Genomic DNA, 14,941 nt, shown 5'->3' with positions numbered 1-14,941 from the left:
TTTTGCCTAACTCAACCATGCAGCCAGCCAAGAAAGATATTATGGTTGATGGTACTGAAAGCTACCAAGGTCATGAAGCAAAGATGAATGCACCAATTATTAGATTTTTAATCCCACCTTTATTACTTCATAAATAACTCAAGGCACCAAATTTACCTAATACCCCTTCCTTCTATTTTGCCCACAACTACCTGTGAAATGGGTGGGTTGGGCTGAGACTGGCCCACCCCACCAACTTTCATGACTAAGGTAGGACTAGAACTCATAGTCCCCTGGTTTTTAGGCCAGCATCTCATTCTGTATGCCAAATTGGCTCTCCAATGTCCAAAAGGTTTAGAAACACTGTTCCATGTATTCATTCAACTGCCTTTTAAAGCCATCTGAGTAATTGGTCATCACTATTCTAACATACCACTAAAGTCCATAAGCACACACAGACTGGGGTTGGCTAACATCCAATATTTAAAATGGACCAGAGGTTATTTGATAAATCACAATTGGAAACTGTTTTACCTCTACTGACTGAAGCCACAGTTCTGAAATGAATATATGAAATGAAACCATGTAGCTTATTTGTACTTTCATGAGTTTGTCTATGGGCCATGCGCCAAAACTTTGCAGAATTGCAAAGCCCAGGGAGCTATAAGCAAATACATCAGAAGTTGGTAAAAAAACAACACCTATGATTATGTTGCTTCTCTGTTGGATCAACAAACTAGGGATATAACAAGCTATGGTTTGTGAGATGTGTGAGCCAAAACATTATTGAACTTTGCTGGTGATTGAAGGATCTTGGAGTGCAATGTAGGGGATGGATGGTCTGCAAAATATTACTTTCTGTTCCAGTAACGTTTTATTATTGACATACTTCCTGACATATAAATCTTCTGTTAATGGAGCAGATACTCAAATATGTTTGTTTTATTTTACTATTATAATTACCTAAACAAAATCAAGATGCCTCCATTTGTTGAGTACGAAGCCAAGAGCATTCTTCTCTGCCTGCTCAATCCATTGTTTCTATAATTAAGCACTGAATCTGAAATGAAAAACACCACCACCACCAACCTCTCCCTTTGGTGAACTGAAGAACAGCAAGCAAAAGGTGATATGACTGACAGAACCCAACCATTGTTTGTTTGGAGAAACAGGTTGCATTTTTCCATCTGCATGGCAGGACAGTTTCCCTAGAAAGAAGCTCTCTGACTCTCCTGTCAAGTAAGCGAGTTTTGATTCCAGACATGCAAACGTAAGACACTACTTTACATCAATTAACATATAAGACATTTGGGATCTGCCCAATGTCACTGAATTGCCAGCAACATGAGCCATGAGGTATATTGAGATCTGCAGTTTATATACATGGTTAGGGAACTTCTATCATCGATGTAGTCCAAATACCATATCTTATTACTGCCTTCCAGGATCTCAGGTGCAGATTTCCCAACCTCTGTTCTTTGATATCCCATTAAGTGGAAATATAATAATTTTTCATGCTTTTCCATGCTACAGAGGCAGTCCCCAACTTTTCACCCCAAGTAAGCCCAAAATTTCTGTTGCTAAGCAAGAGAGTTGTTAAAGGAGTTTTCTCCCATTTTATAACTTCTCTTGCCACAGTTAAGCAAATCACTGCGGTTGTTAAGTTAGTAATAGTTAGTAAATGAAATTTGGCTTATTTGACTTTGTCAATAGATCACAAAAGGAAATCACGTGAATCACCGTGAATGTCATAAAAAGATGCCAGTAGCCAAGTGTTTAAATTTTGATCACATGAATATGGGAATGCTACAACAGTCCTAAGTGTGAAAAAAGATCATAAGTCACTTTTTTCAGTGTTGTTGTAACTTTAATGGTCACTGTATGAATGATTGTAAATCGAGAACTACTAGTATGTGTGCTCAAAAAGCCACCGTTATTTTAAGAGTCCATCTACAGCAATTTCATCACAGTCTTACTACTCTAAAATTCAGACCGATTCACATACTGCTTTATTTCTAGATAGAAAAAGAAAACAAAATGAAAAAGGTGTTGGTAACCTTCTCAACAAAATAAAACCAAACTGGCTTAAAAATATAAGTCAGTAATACATTAGCTACAAACAGAGAATATTGTGCTTTCAATACAAGAGAATATTTGTAGATCAGGGTTGAACTAGGGGAGGGGTGTCCTCAGTGCTCTCTTAGTTTATTTTTTTGCCCATCTGCAAGAAAACAACTAAGCTCATAGAGCACCAGGGACCCCACAATATTGTGCTTGTTATTTGTTGCTGCAGCCTTATCTAAGAACTGCCTTGTTGGGAAAAGCCAAATGTTAATGTAGTGTCCCGTATGTAGTCAGATATTTCTGGGAGATTATATCCCAGCATGCAAAGCATATGCTGTACTATTGCACTACAGGCAGACTAGAGGCAGCCATTGGACACTCTCCATCTGTGTCCTTCTACATCAGATTGTATGGTCTGCCTGTGGTGGCACTATCCCTTGTAGAATCACAGTGGTACCCAGAAAGCAACTTTCTAGTTTGCAAGATACCACAGCAGACATATTTCCAGATTAAAGGACTCAAAGTAAGCCTTGATGCCACCTATCTCCATAAGCCACAAGGGTTGGATCAAGCAGCAAAAAAGGCCCAGATGTTCTAAATAGTATGAGGCTGCATGGAGGTTTCCGAAGTAGGATCTCCTTTCCAGGCTGTAATGGCGTTTTCCCCGGTAGCTTCTCCCTTCCAGGTTACTAGGCGACTTTCTGCCTGGCTCGGATCTCCTGCCTTCCAACCACTGATGGTGCTCTCAGCAGACGGCTCCCCTGCTTTCCAGGCCACAGGAGCAGGGATGATGCTTGCCTCTGCAGCAGGAGTAGCCGTGGTGGCAACATTCGGTTTCTCCTTCCAGTCTGCTGGGGAGGAGGATGTGACAAGAGCCCCGGGGGCATCTGATGGGCCCCCTTTCCAGGCAGTGTGGGTGGTCATGTGACGCTCCAGCAGAGTACGGTGAGAGAAGTATTTGTTGCAGATGCAGCACTGGAAGCGTTCAGGGCGGTGGGTGCGCATGTGCACGTTGAGGGAGCTCTTCTGGGTGAAGCGCTTGCAGCAGATGGAGCACTGGAAGGCACGCACACCAGTGTGGGTCACCATGTGCTTGAGCAGATAATCCCGCAGTGAGAAGGAACGCCAGCAAATGCTGCACTGATGGGGCTTCTCACCTAGAAAGGGAACAGCACAGCAGGCTAGTTGAGAGGGCCAAATTTTTCTTTCTTAACAAAGAAGTTGCTCCCCAATGGGAAGAGGGAGGGGAGAAACCAACCGATACCCCTCCTTTTATAATCCCAAAGCACCCCCAGATTATGGAGGCCTGTTAAACCTTCCTTTAGTTTATCACATCTATTTTTTAAAAACTTAGTCCCAGTGCAAAAGCAACACAAAAAGACAAAGGCCTTCTTTCCAAGAATTTCACTGAAATCACTGCATTACTCTTTGCAGTTCTTGGGGTCTCAGAAAAACAAGTTTTCTTCACAGCTATAAAGAGCTGCCTTGTCTGTTTTGCAATGCAGAGATCATTTCACTGAATAGAGTAACAAGGGAGGCACTGTGGTTATCTAGGACAATTACCACGACCTACACTGTACAGTATACAGATTGTCCCTCTACCCATCACAATTCTGGGAGGCCCAGAATCTTGGATGCCGAGTGAAGCAGTTATTAAGTGACATGCCACATGACCACTTTGCTCAATGGTGCAATCCAGATTCTCCCAGTTGTGGTCATTAAGCAGCCATGTGTGTTTTAAGTGGAAGAGGGCTTGGGTCTCCTGGTCACTGTGGGCTGGGAAAAGGGTTTGTGCCTCCCACCTCCCCTGGGAGCCTTGGGCACTCTCCCCATCCCATTGGGGATAACAATCACAAGAATGATGGCATTTGCTAGTGTTTTTGCCATATTTGAGCTCCATTCTTCTAGCACTAGGTTGTCAAACTCACATCGCCAGGGCAGCGTCATGTGATGTATTAGGCCTTTTCCCCACAAACTGATTTAGCTAAACTGGGCATGAGCATGGCCAGCACATAACACATCCAGTCCACAGGCTGGAAGTTTGACAGCCCTGTTCTAGCATGTTGGATATGGGGAAGAAAATCTACCCACGCATATAATCCTTTGGGGATTGTAAAACGGCATGATGTTTCACCGTCTAAGGCTGTTTTGATTGTATGAGGTCATTAAGCAACTGATCATTAACTTGAGGGCTACTTATATTGCCCTCAGGTAATTAAATGGTTATTAAATGGACAAATTTTCTTGGCAAGCCATTGCTTGCTTCCTAGGGCTGAGAGTGTCTGGTTCAAGGACACCCATGCCTAATAGGTTTCCTCATTCCTCACTTATTAGATCAAGTAGGCTCTCTAATTATTATAATGATCTGGATTAAAGGCAAAAAAGAGTCTTCAGAAAATTTTGAGATGTAATTTTCATCCCTGTCTGCAGCTCAAAGCAGCTATGTCCTAGTGCCGTGATGGCGAACCTATGCCATGCGTGCCACAGGTGGCACACAGAGCCATTTGTGCCGGCACTCGAGCTGCAGGCAAACTTACCTCACTGAGCATGTGCGCACCTCACAGCTGATTTTCGGCCTGTTTGAGGCCTTTTTCGGCCTCCCAAAGGCTTGAGGAAGGCTTCTGCAGGCTTTGCAGGCCAAAAACTAGCCCTGTTTCATCAGTTCCTGTTTTTTCGAAAATACCGGAAGTGACGAAACGAGGCTAGTTTTCAGTCTGCAAAGCCTGCAGAAGCCTTCCTTAAGCCTCTGGGATGCCGAAAAAGGCCTCAAATTGGCCGAAAATCAGCTGTGAGGCATAGTGCAGGTAAAGGGGCAGCAGGAGGTGTGGGGGGGTGGAGATTGCGTGTGCATGCATAGAGAGTGTGTGTGTGGGAGGGAATACATTGCCTTCTGGGTGCTGGCATGCGAGCATGAGCATGCCAGCGCACGCACAATTTTTGGCACAGGAGCCCAAAAAGGTTAGTCACTACTGTCCTAGTGACTGTAATGCTGTGTTTGTAGCGATCTGTGCTAAGATTCATTTGCATTCTAAGACTGGCTTCTTGTAACCAGAGCTGGTATTTAACTGATTCTGACTGGTTCTGGCAGACCAGTAATGGAAATTTTGACTGGTTCGTAGAACTAGCAAATACCACCTCTGCCCCTCCTCTCCCCTTGCAGAAATAGCCACACGCCCCGTTTTGGCTCCCTAGTAAGGAGGCTTACTAGGCCCAAAATGGCCTGCAGGAAGTGCAGGGTCCCCCATGCTCCATTTTGGCTCCCAGGAGGCTGCAGGGTGGTCTGCTAGGCCCAAAACGGGGCACAGTGGTATGTACGGTGTGCCCCCCAGTTTTGGCTCCAAGAGGCTGCAGGGAGGCCTGCTAGGCCCAAAATGGGGCACGAGGGGTGCAGCGCAGCCCCCTCCACACCCTGTTTTGGTTCCCAGGAGGCTGCAGAGAGGCCCTCCAGGCCCAAAACGGGATGCAGGACAGATGTGGGGTGGGCCTGTGTCCTATTTTGACTCCCAGGAGGTTGCAGGAAGAGCTGCTAGGCCCAAAACGGGGGGCTTCAAGAAAGAAAGAAAGAAAGAAAGAAAGAAAAGGAAAGAAAGAAAAGGAAAGAAAAGGAAAGAAAAGGAAAGAAAGAAAAGGAAAGAAAGAGAGGGGGGAAGAAAGAGGGAAGGGAGAATGAATGAAAGAGGGGAAGGGGGAGGGAAGGGAGGAAGAGGGAAGGGAAGGGAAAGTGAATGGATGGATGGATGGATGGATGGACAGAAGAAAGGATCATAAAAACCCTGGCCTAGACGCAGATTCAGAGGATGCTTTGAAACAGCACAGCAATCCAGGGCTGGAAGGGAGCTCGGAGGTCATCTAATCCAACCCCCTGCTCCAGCAGGAGAGACCTTATATAATCTTGGTTATTTTGGTGCCTCTAACACAGAGGAGAAATTCCCAGAAATTCCCAGGCATTCCCAACCTCTCCTCCCTAGTAAAAAAAAAACCCTAGAGCAAAAACTTCATTAAAAAGAATAGAAAAGTGGACTGCTGTGTATTGTTTAATGGACTGCTAAATTGGCCATGCCCACCCAGTCACATGACCACATAACCACACCCACCAAGCCATGCCCACAGAAATGGTAATAAAAAACTTTGAATCGCAATAACCATGCTTGTAATCATGATTATTTGACCCAGTCATACTGGCTTATCCTAAAATCAAACAAATTCCATCAACAGTAGTCACCAAGTTTGTCCAAAGTTAATTGAAAATTAAATGAAATTACTACGTTTAGTTAAAGTGGTGGAATTGAGAAAATTTAGGAAAGGGTTTTTAGCCACACACTGTGTTTTATTTGGGACTCACTCACTTTTTGTTTTAACTGTACCAATTTTCCTTTTGCCCCACCCCTATGAGGTTTGCTAATATGTTCCACTGATCCATGTCTGATGGCTCTCAATTTAAGGAATTTGTGCACAAAACAACTAATATCAAGTTGGTTTGGCTTCCCTAAGACCCAAATATTTCAATATCCAATACTGGTTTTCCAACAGGAAGTCAGCGGAGAAGGAAATTGCAAAACTTTGACAGGAAAAGACATTGCAGCAATTGCAAGAAACCAGATTTTGTCGCCTTGAAGCTTCTTGCATCAAGTTTCTTGCATTTCCTCCATTCACTCAGCCATTCCCCTTAAAACATTTATTATCAAAACAGCCAATCCTACTTTCTTTCCATTATCATTTGTATTTCAACAGTAAAATTTGAGTTAGGTGTGACTTGGGCAATTTAGTTTGTTTTTATTTTCTAACTTTCATCAATCTGCACATTATTACAGGCAGTCCTCGACTTACAATCATAACTGAACTCAAAATTTCCATTGCTAAGCAATATAGTTGTTAAGTGAGTTTTGCCACAATTGTCCCAAAGGTGCTTTTTCAGGGGGCAACTGGGCTTTCTTGTTTTTTCTTTTGAAGGCGTTTTGCTTTGCATCCTTTTTAGGTTATTGAAGCATTTGTAGGTTTATCTGTGTCCTCACAGTCACCCGAGTAGTGCTCCTGGTTCCTGTGGTCTGTAATTTTTCCTCTGGAAATCCATTCCTACTCCCACACCATTCAAAGGATGTTCACCCCAAATTGTATAACTAAATGTTTGTAGGATTCTCAGTCATCCAGGTCATGGTTGTCCCTCAATGACTCGCTAAAAGAACACAAACAACCAGCTGTCTTTAAGGAATATAAATCCTTCCATTCCCCACTATCCTGTCAGAGCTGAAGAAGCTTCTTGGATGAGAAGTGAAACGTCTTCAAAAGAAAAAACAAGAAAGTCCAGTTGCCTCCCAAAAAAGCACCTTTGGGAAAACCATGACCTGAATGACTGAGAATCTTTACAGACTTTTGCCACAATTGTTAAGTGAATCACTATGGTTGTTAAGCGAGTAACAGGGTCATGAAAGGAATCTAGCTTCCCTATTGACTTTTATTGTCAGATTGCAGAAGGTGGCATAACGCTGGGACAATGCAACTATTATGAATACATGCCAGTTGCCAAGTGCACGAATTTTGATCACGCGACCATATGGATGCGACAATGATTTTATCTGTGAAAAACAGTCATGAGTCACTTCTGTCAGTGCCATTATAACTTTGGTCATTAAATGAATGGTTCTAAGCCAAGGACTACCTGTATTGGTTCGACGGTTTGCTTTATTTTTAAATATCTGTGGCTCTGTTTGTATTTTTGTGTGCATTTTTCCTGGTTGCATGTATTTACTTACAACTTTTTTGGGAAACCAGCAAGAAATGTTCTTTTTTTCTAGTGCAGTGTTTCTCAGCCCGAGTAACATTAAGATTTGTGGACTTTAATTCTTCGAATTCTCCAGCCAGCACATGCTGGCTGGGGAATTCTGGGAGTTGAAGTCCACACATCTTAACTATCCAGGTTGAGAATCATTGCTCTAGTCTAGGGCCAGCTCCTTGTGTCTGCCTTCATTTACCATTCCCTCAAAATAGTAGGAAAAACATGACCTTGTTCAACCACTGAACAGTGATATTTTCTGAGGCCCAGCCTTGTTCTTCCCCAGCACTGGCAACCCACTTCCCAAGCTTAATGATTTCATTACCAGAATGGATGAACATATGCTTGGTGTAGTTCTTCCGAGAGCTGAATGTTTTCTGGCAGTGGCTACATTGATAGGAAGGTTCCAGGCAGCGGGAGGTTCCAGGCTGTTGACTCTGCTGCTGCTCCCCAGAATGAAGGGCACTGGTGACCATTGTGTTGGGGCTCAGCTGCATCATATTGCTGGCACCTGACTCCTGCTGCTGCTGCTGCTGCTGCTGAATGCTGTAGAAGGTCTGGGCTACGCCACCAGGCTGGGGCAGATGGAACTGGAAGATGCTGGTATTACTGGTGACTGTGCTGGTATTAGTGACTTCTGCCTTGAGCTCCCGCTGGATGCCTAGGGAAGAGACAAAGGTCAAGCCCTCAGCCCCACCACTGCTGCTACGGGGTGGAAACCCAGAGGTGGAGCCACTTAGGTCTTGCTTGAATTCTCCTGTTAAGTTCCTCAGATTGGAAGCCTCCACATTGCAATCAGGATGGAATTTCTCTCTATCTCGAGTGGTGGAAACTGTAGCCTCTTCTCCACTCTCTTCTCCCTGCCAGGATGGGATGAAGGACTCGGAAAAGACATCCTGATTTCCAAAGAAATCCTGACCTTCTGGGGTGGCATAGTCCAAGTGGAGGCTCTCCTTCCGGTCTGCTCCACTGCTACCCCCAGAGTCCTTTGCCTGGTCACTGAAGTCAGCAGCAAAAGGGCCGCTCCCACTGCATTCAACAAAGCAGCTCAGTTTGGCCTCTCTTTCTGTCTCCGACCCCTCTGGGCCTTCCCCACTACCTTCCTCTTCATCTTTAATTATCACTGGCATTGTCTCAGACAGCTGAAGCCTCACTGGCTGGCGCTGCTTGCGGCTATGGCAACTGGGGGCAGATTCAGTGGAGTGCAGGTAGGAACCTCCTGTGTCTCCTTCACTTATGGTCCCCTCACAGGCAGCTGCCCGAGCTTCTCTGTGCTGGGAGGACAGCAAGTCTCGCAGTTTATACCGCACTTCTGAGGCACAAAGCAGCTTAGGGGGTTCAAGGTGGGCAGCGTCAAGGTCACCTGGTCGTGAGAGGCTGCCAATGACCTCTTTGGATTGTTGCTCTGGGGGCTTGCCTGGCAGAACTCTGGGAAGGGAGAGGGGTACCGCTGGAGCAACAGTGGGAGGTTTTGGGCTGCGATTCTGAGAGATGATCTGTGTGCATTCGTCAATGACAGTCTTGATTTGCAAGATGGAAGCAGCGGTGAGGATCTGCAGAGCTTCAGACTGGGCTACCACCAGGGAGCCACTATACATAAACTCCACCAACTGACGTACTACCTGGCTGGGGACCACGGGGGGTACTTCAATCTCCGAGTAGCCCAACAAGAGTTTATCATGGAAAAAGGGGCTTCCAGCAGCCAGTACACACCGATGAGCTCGCAGGGTGGCCTCCTGGATGTGTACTGTCACATCACAGAAATGACCACCTAGACGTTGCCCATTCAGGGTCTCCAGAAGAGACTTGCTGAAGTTCTGCAAATGAATATAATGAACAGCTTCGGCCATTTTGTCTTGTATCCCACACTGGAACCTTTACAGCTCTAGAGCCTTCAAAATATACTTTGCATCACAAACAAGTATCCCAGGCAAGAGAATCTCTAATAGAAATCCTGCAACAACATTGGAGAGAAATAAATTATCAGAGATGCCTCAGACGCTAACATTAACTTGGCAATCGTAAATCAAGGATAAGTTGATAGCAATAGCACTCAGACTTATATACCACTTCGCAGTGTTTTACAGCCCTCTCTAAGCAGTTTACAGAGTCAGCATCTTGCTCCCAACAATCTGGGGCTTCATTTTACAAACCTCGGACAATCAGAAAAGAGATAGCATAGATTGCAATTGGATAGTGGGTGGGCAAGAGACTCACAAGGCTTCTTGTTTCTCACACTGTAAAGGAGACAAGGATGTGGAGAGTGAATTGTGATAATGTAGCTTTACAATAAAGTAGAATTATCTTATGTTTTATGGACACTGAGAGCATTTGCACCAAGACAAATTCCTTGTGTGTCCAATCACACTTGGCCAATAAAGTATTCTATTCTGTCCTGTCCTGTCCTGTCCTGTCCTGTCCTGTCCTGTCCTATCCTATCCTATTCTCCACGTGGTAGAGCTGACATGGTACAACAGGATCTTATTGTGTAATACTGGGCACAGCTTAACGCCTGAGAGACTTTATCTAATCTGGAAAAGTTAAGCAAGAGTGGATCTTATTAATATTTGGACGACAGTAAAGCCAAAAACTATAAACTGGAATGAGAGATCAAAACAACATTCCAGAAGGCAATAACAAGCAGCATTTGTATATCTGCATGAGCCACCAGTAGTTATTTGACTGAATCAAATTATTGATTAACAGAGATAATCAAATTATCACTAATAGAGAAAAATAGCTCAGTGGCTAGTTTGGTCACACATTCCCTCACTATATGTGGGAATTTTCATTTTCGGGTGGAGGGGGATCAATGATTCAGTACATAAGTACATATTCTGCAACGTAAGGAGGAAATCTCAGTTTCCAACTTTAGTATTTCCAAATAAGAGTCCAGGCAAGAGATAATGAGAAAGTTGTCCAACCAGTCATTTAAAAAAATTCCAATTTTGCTTTTTCAAATTCTAGTTTTGCTTTGATGGAAATTTGCTTTGGTGGGAATTTGCTCATCAATGAGGCTTTTCAGAGAGGAAAGACTGAAAGACATCAGATCTTGCCATAACCTTGAATATCAAGTGTGACAGAAGTTTTGTTAAATGTAAAATGTACTACTTAATTGAGTATGTAAGTCTAATAAACATCTTAGCATATGTAAATCTATACACCACCCAAAAGCCACAGAGTAATAAAAATCTAAGATTTCAAACATTCATATACAGTAAGTATGGATGAACAGTAGGGCAAACACTGCAAAATAGTTATAGGAAATAAATAATAAGTACAAACCTGCCTTGTCAACCTTGCTATCTCCAGATGTACGAAGGCAATGTAACTATAAGAAAACCTAGGAGTTGTATTTCCAACACGTATACAGGACATCCAGGCAAAACTGCAACATATAAAATCAGTTTGTTTAAAAATACAGGCAACCAGATAATTATAGATAGAATTGTTTAACTGTAATCTTACTGAGAGGCAAACATAAACCTAACTAGAGAGGATATTATGAGGTGATTTCAAGCCCTTTAAAAATGGAGTGGTCTTAAAAAGTTTTTTTCTGGGCAACTACATACAGTGCATGCTGCCTACTGAAAAAGAAATTGATACTCTATCTAATCTTGTCTATAGGGGGGAAAAAGACAGTCTGCCAGGAAAGCCACCAGGAATAACTCCGAAATGCTGGGGCTAATTAAAAAGTCCTGACTTACTTTTTTATGCACAGAAAGTTTCTATCTCTGGTTACTGCGTTTGGGCCTTATCCAGCAAATATATATATATGATATATGATATAGATAGATAGATAGATAGATAGATAGATAGATAGATAGATAGATAGATAGATAGATAGATTATTCACACTGGCACAAAATGATCCTGGATATTGGACCAGCTCCTGGGTGAGTAATTAAATAATAGGAGTAGTTATTGGATTTCAAGTTTGATTAGTGAAATACACTCTTCGCAGACTCAGAGCTATGCGCTTTATTCTCATGATTGCACAAGCTCCGGAGTTGAACTCTGCCTCCGCATCCGCCCCATGCCTCGAACCACAACAGTCAGCATCTAAAGCTCTACCGCACCTGTGCCAAGAGAAGCCAGCCGTCCGGGATGCTGATCATTCAGGACCTGTACCTGGGAACGGAACCGGCATGGGGCTTTGGGAACAAAGAGGCGTGGCGAGGACCCAGTGGGCGTGGCTTATGTTGGAGGTGGAGCCCCGCAAACCTACCTTCCCGGTCTGGCTTTCTACGGTGACCTCCTTCCGTGTATTGTACGTCGCCTCTCTCCTGGCACTTCCGCACCGTGCCGTGTTGGCGGGCCGCGAATCCATAGAGACAAAAAGTGTAGAGTAGACTCCCTAATTTGAGAGTCTCCATTGTTGACTACAATTCCCAGCATCCGTCAGTACACACCGGTTGGGATCTATGGTCTTAGTGAAAGGAAAGATTAGGGCGGGCTGCATAAAGTAGAGTTTCTGCTTTTCTTTGGCAGGAAGGGCAGGAAAGCGCGGGGAATGCGGCAAGCGTTTCCTTTCTTCGCAAACGTTTATAGGCTGTCACAAAAACTTTTGTCGCAATAATACTTAATTGGAGGAAATTTGTTAGCTCACCTTGGCTGCCCATACTAGACTTCCGGAACTTAACTGCCCTCCAGATATATCGACTAGTATTTCAATGATGAACTTGCTCGTGTTAGTGGCGGGAACTGTAAATTAACATTTCTAACCGGCATAATTTTGTGAAAGGGTAAAAATAGACCAACCTTCTCTAGATGGGGTTTCTTTCTCTGTCTCCAAGTTTGTCCAATTTTACCTCAAACTGCAAACAGAAGGGGGGAGGAGTATTTAAAGTTGTTTAAATAGCTCCCCGCAAAGCAGAGGTAAAAACCTGCCTCCTTTCTTGACACCGTAGGAAGCCCCTCCCCAGATTAAAATATTTTTTTATTCTAAATATTAAGAGAGGCAAGATAGAATATTTCCCCAAAGAAGTGGAAAAACATGTTCTTAAAGGCAGAAAGCAGCCTCGGCCTTTTTTAATAGCCTCAAGCAGAAAGCTCAAGTCTTTAAAGATTGATAATTTGTACCTATTAAGAAAGACTGGGGCAATTTTCTATTGTAAACAAAATGCCTTTAGACACAGCTCTCACGGCTGATGGGAATAACAATTTACATTGCCCACTCAAATTCTAAGGATAGGACATGACTTTTAGGATATAAAAGTCACCATCCTTGAAATAGTAAAAGACACAAGGCTCACTATATTGCACAACCCCCTTGGAGCATCTCAATCACAAAATTCCAGAACCCTATAAAGATCTAGCTATTCACTCAGCCATTTTGTCCTCCACCCCAGAAACATTGCTGCTGTCACTGAAGTTTCTGGAAATCAAATAAACCGTCATCCCTTGCAGTCAGCCTTCATTTTATTTCCAGTGCAATTCTCCTCGCTTGGAACTGGATTTTTCTTCCCCCAAAATAAATCTGTAAAGAAGGGGAAACATTTTTTTTACATTTCAAGTTACCAGATCAACTAAATATAAAAAATTCCAATATTGTGTGCTCCCACATTAAATTGGGGAAAACTTAAGATCCAAGAATAGGTGTCTACCATAGTTATTTGAATGTATGTATTTATTTATAAATACAATCTTCGCCTGATTACCATGATACACTATCAGTCGAAATAACTCTTGTTATTTCACAATGGCTTGCACAATGATTTCACCTTACCTCCAAACAGCAACTTTGTCAAATAATTTAGATAAAGAGAGAAAAGCTATGTCAGTCACCCAGAAAATTATCTTTTGACAAGATAGCTTCTATTTACTGGAAATTGGTGTGAAGAAGCCAATATCACATAGTATCAAGAAAAAGCAAAACTTTTATTTCTGTACTGAAGTAGAATAGGTCACTGCTGAGTTTCATGCCCAAGGAGCACCCAAGAAATCAGGCACAATTATTTTTATACAATTTACTGCAGGAAAGATAATTGCTGATTGGTTTACATTTTTCACACAAAAGATGGAAGCTCTCCTTTCGGTAGTGGGGGTGGGAGAAGAGGACTGGGAATAGTTTGCTGCCAAATCATAACTACGGTTAAAATTTCAGATATCAATCTGGTTTCATACAGACAGCTTTAAATTTCTTTCCAAGTATCCAGCATTTTGATATACAAGATAACTTTTATAACAAAAGGAAAACTATTTCAAACAAAAGGAAAATAAAATATTAGGAGAGAGGAAGAATAATTCTGTTTTTAAATATAAGAAAGAGAAACAAGAGGTACAATATATTCTAAATTAAATAATACATTATGATCTACCCCTTTAAGAATAAGGCAGTTGGCAATTGGCACTATATATTCTTTGTTGTGTGTGCATATATGTGTGCATTTCTCAGATTTGTATTTGTTGAAAGGCTGCTTAAAATGCCTTTCTTCTGAGGATTCATTTTCCTGCTGGGAGAGCTCCGGTGCAAGGATACAGACTGTTCCGGACTAGCAGGCTCGAAAGCCTGCAACTCTGATTGGCCCACGAATAGCCGATCGTGATTGGTCGCCATAGACTGATGCGATTGGCCAGTAAACGGGCTGCTGCAATTGGCCCTGCCAAGAGTGGCAAACTCAAATCGCCTTCATTGGTTGCCTAGCCGCAGCCAGCCCTATATAAGGGGCTGCTGCGGCTGGGATAGTTTGCTCAGATCTGAAGTCACTAATAAAGAGCTGTTGTTGCTATCTGAGTCTTGCCTCCATTCTTGAACCATCCTCCCAGATCTAACACTGGCAACGAGGATGGGATGCGGAGGCAACGAAGTCTACTGATTTGAACTAGCTGAAGGAGCACGTGGCTGACAGAGCGCAACGACGGCAACAATGGCCAGCAGCGCTATACCACCCGCCCCATTCGATCCAGCTAGCGAAGACTGGGACTCATATATGGACAGATTTCAAATGTTCCTGGAGTCCAACAACCTCAAAGATGCCACGCCCAGCAAGAAACGAGCTGTTTTTCTAACCCATTGCGGGCCAGCCTTTTTTAAGATGGCTAAAGCCTTAGCGAAGCCAGCTGAGGTCAAAACCATGGATTGGGACACCCTTACTCCCATCCTGCGCAACCATTACGCCCCAGCAG

General features: G+C 43.3%; 1 protein-coding gene across 4 annotated transcripts; it reads right to left on the bottom strand.

Annotated features, from left to right (window-relative positions):
• Window positions 1-1,890: 1,890 nt before the first annotated feature.
• On the bottom strand, window positions 1,891-12,646 carry ZBTB45 (zinc finger and BTB domain containing 45). Of its 4 annotated transcripts, XM_087918096.1 has the most exons (5): window positions 12,575-12,646; window positions 12,042-12,235; window positions 11,099-11,201; window positions 8,139-9,767; window positions 1,891-3,200 (listed from the first exon to the last, which is right to left on the bottom strand). In XM_087918096.1, the coding sequence occupies exons 4-5, from the start codon at window positions 9,661-9,663 to the stop codon at window positions 2,638-2,640; spliced, it is 2,088 nt and encodes a 695-aa protein (XP_087774222.1). In that variant the 5' UTR covers window positions 9,664-9,767; window positions 11,099-11,201; window positions 12,042-12,235; window positions 12,575-12,646; the 3' UTR covers window positions 1,891-2,637. The 4 variants fall into 4 exon arrangements, with proteins under 4 accessions (XP_087774222.1, XP_087774224.1, XP_026577893.1 ...); XM_087918098.1 differs by lacking the exon at window positions 11,099-11,201; XM_026722108.2 differs by lacking the exons at window positions 12,042-12,235; window positions 12,575-12,646 and adding an exon at window positions 11,893-12,026.
• Between the last annotated feature and the right edge of the window lie 2,295 nt (window positions 12,647-14,941).

The sequence above is a fragment of the Pseudonaja textilis genome, chromosome Z (genome assembly GCF_049901715.1).
Source record: "Pseudonaja textilis isolate UNSWEBS1 chromosome Z, rPseTex1.2, whole genome shotgun sequence".
NCBI classification, from domain to species: domain Eukaryota; kingdom Metazoa; phylum Chordata; class Lepidosauria; order Squamata; family Elapidae; genus Pseudonaja; species Pseudonaja textilis.
The sequence above is the reverse complement of the archived record's forward strand: the minus strand, read 5'-3'. Positions and strand labels throughout refer to the sequence as shown.